The sequence below is a fragment of the Habropoda laboriosa genome, unplaced genomic scaffold, assembly GCF_001263275.1.
Source record: "Habropoda laboriosa isolate 0110345459 unplaced genomic scaffold, ASM126327v1 scaffold95, whole genome shotgun sequence".
NCBI classification, from domain to species: domain Eukaryota; kingdom Metazoa; phylum Arthropoda; class Insecta; order Hymenoptera; family Apidae; genus Habropoda; species Habropoda laboriosa.
In genome coordinates, this window is record NW_017100204.1 from 206,157 (window position 1) to 215,775 (window position 9,619).

A 9,619-nucleotide genomic window follows, 5' to 3' on the forward strand; every position below is an offset into this window, starting at 1 on the left:
TGCGGAGGTTTCCTCTCGCGGCCGCAACGTCGCGGATGGAATTCCTTTTTTCGCGATACTACACACTCGCGAACTGAACCGCAGCGGGCTCGACGCGAGCGTAAACAATTACGCGAAGACGCAAGAAGAAAGTTGGCAGTACTCCTCGCTGAGAGGAGGATCGAGTTGACGAGAGGGGAAAAAATTTAGCGCCCATTCGACGCCAAGATAAGAGCGAGGATTCTTGGATGAGGTCGGAAGCTCGAGGAACGGAAAAAAGGGAGATCTCGAGAGAAGGGAAGTTGGAAAAATGGTCGGTGAAAAGTTAGTTTCTCGTACTTAGTCGTTTGACACATTGAGAATCAGATTTTTGTTTAACTTCGCTTGAAAATCAAGTCGGTAATGCCTAATTAATTTAGCGGAATATGATGAAAATATATCGATTAAGGTAAAATAAAAAATTACCGTCTGAAGAAATTTATTGGAGACAAATGAGCTAATTTGAAAATTCATGAGCAGACGTGATAAATAATGACAGTAGGAAGTTAAAAAAAAGGGTGAATTCTAATTTGCATTACGTCGTCATAGTGGATATCGGGAGAATTAATATGAAATATGTTAAATGTCACGGATATTATGCTAATTCGCATAATCTGTTTAATTCTCTAGCTTAATTAAACTTCACCTTCCCTGATTGCCTTGAGAATTCATTTCTGATCGTGCTCTGTGAAAGAATACGTAATTTTATTCTACTTTCTCGCAAATGAATGAACAAAACACAAGAAGAACTTCGCTTCATTACTCGAGGAAGGAATATGAACCTTAAGAGGAGATACAAACGAAAGTGATACTAGAAGAAAAGAAGAAAAAACTAACACTTTCTCTTCTCGTAAAGAGAAATGCCCGGGGAATTTGATATTTGAACGTTTGCCTGTGGATTTCGGTACATTGTCAGCCGGTGACACGAGAATACGATCAAGGTATGCGTAAGTAATCGAGAGGAGGATCAATCGATTCTTTGGAGCGAATGAATATAAAATGGAAATGACAGAAATGGGGAAAGAAGGTGGTGAAGTGCGAAAATCGGAGATAGGAATCCTGAAATTCGCGGTAGAATTCCTCCGGCGAAATCGGGGGAATAAAACCTCGAGGAATAATTCATTATGAATGTATTTGTCCGATTGAACCACCGATCAAATAGGCAAGGTACGTATTTCAAGAAGTTACATCAACGTTCTCTCGAAAATCTCTTCCTAAGTTTAAAAAATACAGAAAATATAGAAAAACTCGGAAAAATCTTGGAGAATTTGGAATGATCCAACTGCTACATCTGGTAATTTCTACCAGAAAGTCGAACAACTGATAAAATAAAAAGGAAAAAATGGTACGAACGTAAGCGTACGCTTAAAAGATGCATCGATTAAGCATGTAACACTCGCGGAGAAGGATTTGAAAGCGTCAAGTAGGATTTTAACCCTTCATTCAAGAAGGGTGATCGACGTGGTAATTCCAGGTTTGGTCGAGCCATTTTTCGCCCGAGGGATTTAAGGATTTTCCACTTATATGCGCACGCCTCTGAAAGTTTCCGCGCCGATAACGCATTGAGTGGTTTGTAAGCTAAAAAGTTTTCGAGCATTCATCACCTTCCAGCCTCGTATCGATGGTTCCATTAAGGGGTAAGATTAAAAAGTGGGAACATTTCGAGGGAACTGAAACAATGTGATCCATCATCGAAATAAACACGAATCCTTCCAAACAATTTAAAACACTCATGCTTACTATCGATTTTCTTTTTTAATGTTAATTTCTATTACCTGGCAACCATACTTAAACTTCTATCGCGATAAATGTGAAAGGTAATATTCTTTAATGCTTCTAATTCCAAATTAGAAATTCTAAGTGTATTCTTTATTCTAACAAAAACACGTACAAAGCAGCCCGAATAGAAGTTTGTAATATTTTTCATTCTGGCGCGTTTAATTAAATAGCCTGAAAGCGTCAGTCATAACATCTCTTTTACTGTACGAGCATGAATTGGCAGGTTCAGCCTTAACCTTTTTGCCGTCTCTTCGGCGCTTCCGTACGATTTGACGTTCCAAAGCGTCAATTACTGTAATTTCATCCACAGGTGTTCTTTTATTACAAGTAGCGCTTCTTTTTCAACAAAGGACGCTAATTCGAGCCGGAGCGATTAACGTCGTTCCGAGAAAAATCGTCGCGAATCGCTATCGCCGTATTTTGCTGTTCACGTCTCGCGAGACTTGCGGTATTATTAAGGAAAATAATTCATTACTACACGAGGTGTCTTTAGAAGAATTCAATACACTTCGATTCTCTGTGGGATGGACTTTAATTTTAACCCTTTGCAACACTCGTACGCGTAGATCTTCCTTGAAATCATACAACGTTTGCTTCGTATACTATTCCGTGTAATCAACAGCTTACGAGTAATTTCAAGTTGTCGTTTAATGGAATCACTCGATTCCTTTGCGTCCATTATACTTCCAGTTCACACGAAAACAAAGTCTGTATAGCAAAAAAATTATAGGTTTATCTGCAGACAATTGAACCTTAAAAACTTCGAAAAAAGTGTACTATAATCATCGTAAAAGCATCTGAACCATATTATGTAATGTTAAAAAAATTTTGATTGGTCCACTAACAACAGAGTAATCTAAAGTGATTATGATCAGCCTGTATAAGATAGAATGTCTAACTTCTAAACCCTTTTACCGATCTGGACCAAATTTTCTATAGTTAGTCTCTAGGACCTTTCGAAAAATATAGGTTTCCATGAAACCAGGACACTCTACCCCCTGATTGTATCACATAAAAAAATTCTACATCATACATATAGAAAAGATAAATTCATTCGAATATGCTATCATTTAATTCTCACATTTCTACAAATCCTGAGTAGTTTAACCCTTTAAATCCGAGTGAGATTCCAGAGTCCAGATTCTAGTGTTAAAAAATAACCAAAGGTTCGAACCTACCCTGCATTCAAACACCTATCACACCAAAAACAAAACCTTCGAAAACTACGTAGATGGCAAGCAGAGGCGCCTGTAAAACACAGCGAGGAATCCTATAAACTTAACCCTTTCTCGTCGCGCATCATCCACGCGGGATTGCGTCGCGTTTTCGACGGGATTCGCTCGCTCGCTGGTTCGCTCGCGCGAATTTTTTTACGATGCACCTGCGCTACCTGGGTATCGAATGTTGGCCAGTTGCGCATCGCGATTGTGGTCTTCGGGAAAAACTCGTCGAACCGGTCACGCGTAAAATATCACGGAGACCCTCTGACAAGAGTACCAAAGGAGCGGCAAAGTGGCCGCAACAGCACGAGGTTGCGGTCACGCCGGGTCCTCCACTCGCGATTAATCCTCCTTTTGCTAAGTATCGTGTGCGTAGAAACGTTTTGCGCTCACGACCAACGCGAGCGCGCGTTTCACATTCCGCCGGTATCCTATTAAACAATTTCATCCGCGGCCAGAGACGAACACACGCTTCTAACTTTACGACCTTTTCATAGCGCCCGCGCGCGCGGATTACGGGCGGGGAATGAAATTTTAGAGGAAAAGTTGAGAGACATGGGGTACCTACCGGGAGCCACGTGCGGCAGTTCTGCGTTTACTTTAATCTTCTTAATTCCCTGTCTTAACGTTCGTGCAAAAATTTTCGCTTCTTCAATTAACTCGAAGGTTATTTTTACGTCGGCTTTAATCTCGTATCAGCGAGGTAGTTTTAGCCGTTCTCGTATCATTGTAAAAGCATTTCTCGATAAAACGTACGAATTTTTGTTTATCTGCAATACCGGTGAGTCAGCTCGATGAATCGTTATGACTACGCGTGTCTTATCGGACAATCGTGCTTTCAGGATTACAAGAGATTTTTCGGTTGGAATTCTATTTTGTTGTTAATTGTATATTCTTCGGTTAGACTGGTTTTTCTAGGTATCGTGTTTTAGACGGTTGGAAAAATGAACGTTGACACGTGAGAAAGGCGGAAAGCAAGTGCGTGACAACTGAATGATATAAACGAAAGGGACCGTATCGTGGTATGTCATCGTGCAAGCAATAATTCAGCATCGCGTAGATTAAGTTTGCACGAAACGAGTCAGACAAGTGAAACAAACGACTGCGTGGATGATAAAGCGAATATCAAAAGTCAAACTCCGATTAAACGTTATTATGGCAAATTAACGTATTATCTCGTTACGTAAATTCTCACATCTGATCTTCAACTTATGAGCTGTAAACGACAGCGGTACTTACTTCCACTAGCTTTTATATTCACTGTACAGTTCACAGTTTCATGACGAGCTAATTTAATCTCCATATGCATACACAGTACTGTATTTAATTAATGGAAGTGTAAAACTGCGTCTACTTTAAAATTCGACTAATTTCATTTATAATATTCTATCATGCAAGCATGAAAGAAAAACACTATACAATTTTCCAAGATTCTACCTCAAGATCCGCATAATACTGCCTAGCATAAGCTCCGTACGAAGTAAAAGAAAACGCGAAGTGACGCTGAAGAAACGAACAGGAGAACCATAAAATCGAAGTTAAAGCAACACCGACTGTAACATATTGCACTCCTGTTGGCCTCTACGATCATAATATAGAGGAATGCTGGTATTCGTGATAATAATACACAGCCTCCTGATTATCGTGCTGTCAGAAGAATCCTCAGGGTCGCTTGAGTTACGTTGTAATGATGGCGAACCGGCGAACCGGTTGTGGCCATGGTCCTGCCACTGCACTTATTTGGCCCCTAACCCGATCCCAACAGACAAAAGCAACAAGAAAGAAAAAAAGCACACGAAGGAACCCACAAAACTGAACCACACACCTGGCACCAAGGATGAAAGTGCGAACTGTACGAGAGCCGGAGCATCGAGAACCGCACGCCATCGAGAGAACACCAACACGAATTTCGTAATTTACGAAACAGCCCGTGGAAGATCCTGTAATGGGCGCTGATCGAGCGGGGGGCACGCGTTTCCTCGCACGAGGCGAAAAGGTGAGAAGGATCTCGCGAACATCAACGCCCTTTGCATTTTGAAAATTGGGAGAAAAGAAGGTTCAAGTTTAGGAATTAACTAGGTTTGACGTTTGGAGCGATAGTTTTCAGACTCGAAGAAGGTACTGACGTTTCATACACATATTTTTTAAAGTAAGACTGCTATAACTTTGAGATAAAATACAAAATTAAATTAAGCGTTTTTACTTTTTATTTTTGAAGTGTGAATAAAGTATGCATGGCAAAACAAATATAGTTATCATGAAAATGATCACCGTTCATTCATAAAGAAATTAATTTTTACGCACACCTTGGTAATTAATTATTAAAAGAAGATAATGATCTATTCTCAGGAAGATTTCAATATCGTACACCTATACCTTTCATTTCTTACACCTTCGCAGCAGAAAATAATCATCACACATCTAACGATATCCTACAATTTGCACTCAAGATCTTAACGAGAAGAAAAATACCATTTACTCCTTTCTCTCTATCCGACCTTTCAATTCTACGCATCCTTTCACGAGCCCGCTAGACAGACACCGGCATCCCGCGAATTCTGTTTTCTCCGCGAAAACGCGTCCATTGTGAACGTACAATAGGTGAGAGACACTCGTGCCGTTCCACTTTCAAAGAAATCATCCCGACGTGTCTTACGCCTATAAATTCAACGATAAATCTATCAGGGCCAAATACTGACCGATATTGTGCCCGTGGCCATTTGCCAACGACAGCCTCGAGGCTTCTCTTCTGCATCTCTTGTTGCATTATGCAGTCGAACTGCGAGGCTGCATTTCTCTGTCCCCTTCCGTCTAGCATACTCGATCCTCCTCCTACTCTCCACGGATAAATATGTCGGACGGAGCATGATTTATTCGTGCAGAACTATTTTCGTCACTGGTCGCCGAGTCGTTACTGCGACCGGAGAACGAAATCCTCCGGTCGTGGTGTCAGGGTCAAGGGTTCTTTAGCGTTATATTCTGCTCGGTGAACGAGCGAGAGGATGCACTGCACACAAGGGATTCAATTGCTACCGCTCTCTTCTTATAATTGGATCGGTACGTTTCGAAAGGGATCGTCTACGGTTTTTCGAAATGATATAGGAGACTGAGGAAACTGATTTATTTCCTGTGTAGTGAAGCAATGATTTTGAAGTCAAGCTTCAATCGTTAACTTCAGAACAATAGTAGTTGGAGACGAGTTTGAATATTTATTTCACTATCGCAACTACGAGGAGAATTTTGGAAGCACCAATCTTCGAGTGTCTTCAGTTGACAGTAAAGTGTCTTAAAAAAATTTATTAATTAAATAAAGATTCAATTTTTCCTTCGTCCATCCACGTTATTTTAACTCTGAACCAGACATTGCTACGCATTACTGAAATGCGCAATTTGAAGAATGCAATTAGAGTGTAATAAATATTAAAAGAACGCAAGTTACTCACATCGTAATGATTTATTTCATCCTCGACGAAGGACGCTCTTAATGAAATGAAAAAGTCGCGTGTCAAGCCAATGTCACGGCCAATCCGCAGGACAACGCCTACAATGTTCCTGGATACTAAATTCCCAAATGGGTGCGGGCGTAAAGAGAATTAAAAACGAGACCCGCTAGCTACTGTCCCTTCTGGTATTCAGTATGAACTCGTGAATCAACAAAGACGCATTGCTCTTTTTTCCCAAATAACCAGTCGCGAGTGACGTAACACGAAAAATCTCTCGATCCTCGAACACAGATGTGACGACGCGGATCAAGTGCTAATTGAACCAAGTTAAAACTCGAAAAAACCGATCGGGATACCAAAAAGACACAAATTTAACGTCTCAACCTCTGCACTCGGGCAATAATTCAACGTTTCCTTTCATCAACACGATCGTTATAAACAGCAATTTATCACGAAAAACTTAAACAGCGATTTATCATGAAAAATTTAAACACACCAATTACTCTACAAAATTCGTCAAATTTTACATTTTACAGTTTTTTAAAGCGTGAATTGTCGGAATGAACGATCATGTCAGCACAACTGACGAGATAACACATGAAGGAACAAATGGAATTTGGAGAACTGAAGAAAAGTTTCACGAACATGGAGGTTTCGTTTCCAATCTTTCCTACGACACCGCCAAAGTCGACCAGTCCAACGAAAATCAACTTCATCACGTCGAGTATTCCGCTATCCGACGCAAGGATCATGAATCTGATTTTCCTGTCTGTGGGGGTCAGCCTGAATCTCTTAATCATATCGGTGATCGCTTTCAAATCCTCCATGAGAACGTCCATAAATCTGTATATCGTTAGCTTCGCTTGCTCGAATATGGTGATCCTGATCGAACCACTTGAGGAAATGCTTCGATGGTTCTTCAACGTGAACATGAAATTAAATATGGACTACGTCTGTATGATCAGTTTCGACGTTTCCGTCATCACGATCGCGATCCTGAAGTTCATGCTGTACACCAACATCTTCCAAGAGCAGATATCCTTCGGGCGAACGTTGCTCAAGAGGTTCACCAGTATAAAAGGGATCTTGTTGATTTGGTGCTCGTGTATCATATCGCTGGCTATCGGTCTCCATATATACGATTTTTTCGAAGGTGACATGGCGGATATTTACGTGTGGAACACGATTATGTTCATCGCCATGCCGTTCATTATATTCGTGGCAATCGATAGTTTGATACTTTACGAACTGGTGATATTGAAAATGATCGAGGGATCGTGGCGAAAGAAATACTTGAGGCACTATGTGATGCTGGGTGAGTAACTTGCGTGTTTTGTGACTTGATTAATTGAGAAGGTGAGAAAAGTTCAAGTTTCTTGATAAATAAAACGTGAAAGCTACAGATTACGAATGAGTATTCTTCTTAATACGAGTATTATAGAGAAATCTTTTCAGTGATCACAGCAATCGCTTTTTTCTTGATTCGAACGCCATACAGACTGGCTAGAGCGATTAATTTCATAGAGCCTAAGGCGTTGTGCTGTACAGACAGCAGGAGAGAGGTGCTCTATTTCATGGCCAAGACATTCCCAATTATTTCCTCGATCATTTACATTTCATCATCGGCTGAATTTCAGAAAGCCTTTCAGGTTTGTATTTAATATACTCTACATTGACTTGTCAAATAGGTGTAATGAAAAATTCTTTAATATCTCTGAATTGCAGGAAATATTAAATTTTCAGTGCAGAAGATCTACCAAAGAAACTAACAACGATACAATCATCTAATGTGAGAATAATTTAACGTGAGAAATTAATAAACAACACTAATACTTTGGATTCTTTTGCAACGTGAAAGTATTTGATAAAACGATCGAAACAATAAGAGTTCATTCTTCGACCTAACAATTGTAACACGAAATCCTCGAAAATAGAAACGTCACGTTTCATATTTTCCGTTCGGTCTGACAAGTGACAGCACCACAGCAAAAATGTATTTATAGCAGGCAGTACGTCATCATTCGTACATGAATTACTCAAAACCTCGAAGTGCTGCTATCAAACGTGAAAGACGTGCTTTGTGAATGAAGTTAAACATAAAACACATGCGGCAAGATGTTGATGCTCATAACGTGGTTGGAATAAGTGTGCCACAAACTCTCGAGACCAAGTTGCACGTAATAAAAACACGTATCAGGAACAAATTAAAAAAGAAAACGAAAGAACAACCGATAAACACACGACCCGCAAAGCAATCGCGAACTGAAACCAGAGTCGCCGATTCGAGGGAACATTTTTCCGGCTATTACGTAGGAGAGAAGCGAAGGTACACACGAAATTTGCAACAGACATTGTGAAAAGGGGGAGGGGAGAGACAAGAGAAGCTGGGTGTCGTACTCGCAAAGTCGCGAATTCATTGCACTCTCTGTATGCAAATTCGCTTCCCTTTGGGCACGTCTGTCGAGTGCATAAGTCGATGGTGAACTGTGCTTACGGCGCGAGCACGCGTGTGTTCGGTCGAACGACTACGAGCACTTTGTATCTGTCAGACCGTCCGGGGAAAAATATCCGCGAGCACACCAGCCATAATCTCCTTGGCTAGCGCACACCGCGTTCGAAACGATTCGATTGTTCAGCAGTTACGATAGCGACACACGCCGAAACTTGCAAGCTGTTCGTTTAAACATCGGCTCGCGAGGAGTGAGAAGTGTTGCTGCACACTCCACGCTGCGCTGAACATTCACAGTGAACTTTTGTGTTTCAAGATTGTACGATGAGTCACTACAAGTGGTCAGTCTTTACGCTAGCGAGACTAGGAGAAACGGGTGGTGAAAAGGTTTGGAAGATTTGGACGTCGTTTATACGCGTTTTTTTTTTGCGTGGAAGGGTTGTTCGATTTAACCCTTTCGCGACTAAATTTTTTTTTTATTTTTTCATCTGTCTATCGATCATGGTCTTTGTAGTGGATACTGAATTTAGATCAATTTTTGGTGGAGTACTCGAGTACTCTGCTGATCACGAAAGGGTTAAATACAGCTGAGATAGATTTCGAGTAGAATCTCTCCCTCTAGAGACTTTTTCTGTAATATAGAGCTTGATCAAAATGAAATTTTCAAGTGACTCACTTTACACATTCTTCCACGTCACTTTTGCTAGGAA

General features: G+C 40.7%; 1 protein-coding gene across 1 annotated transcript; it reads left to right on the forward strand.

The window, feature by feature from the left end:
• Positions 1–7,057: 7,057 nt before the first annotated feature.
• Positions 7,058–8,248, forward strand: LOC108570569. Its single transcript, XM_017932448.1, has 3 exons — positions 7,058–7,775; positions 7,916–8,109; positions 8,186–8,248. The coding sequence occupies exons 1-3, from the start codon at positions 7,058–7,060 to the stop codon at positions 8,246–8,248; spliced, it is 975 nt and encodes a 324-aa protein (XP_017787937.1).
• Positions 8,249–9,619: the final 1,371 nt, after the last annotated feature.

Bases quoted from the DNA above. Each gene is read 5' to 3' on its own strand.
- LOC108570569 (XM_017932448.1), top strand. From the start codon at position 7,058: ATGAAGGAACAAATGGAATTTGGAGAACTGAAGAAAAGTTTCACGAAC. The intron at 7,776-7,915 runs GTGAGTAACTTG...AAATCTTTTCAG, and splicing joins GAGGCACTATGTGATGCTGG to TGATCACAGCAATCGCTTTT. The intron at 8,110-8,185 runs GTTTGTATTTAA...TCTGAATTGCAG, and splicing joins AATTTCAGAAAGCCTTTCAG to GAAATATTAAATTTTCAGTG.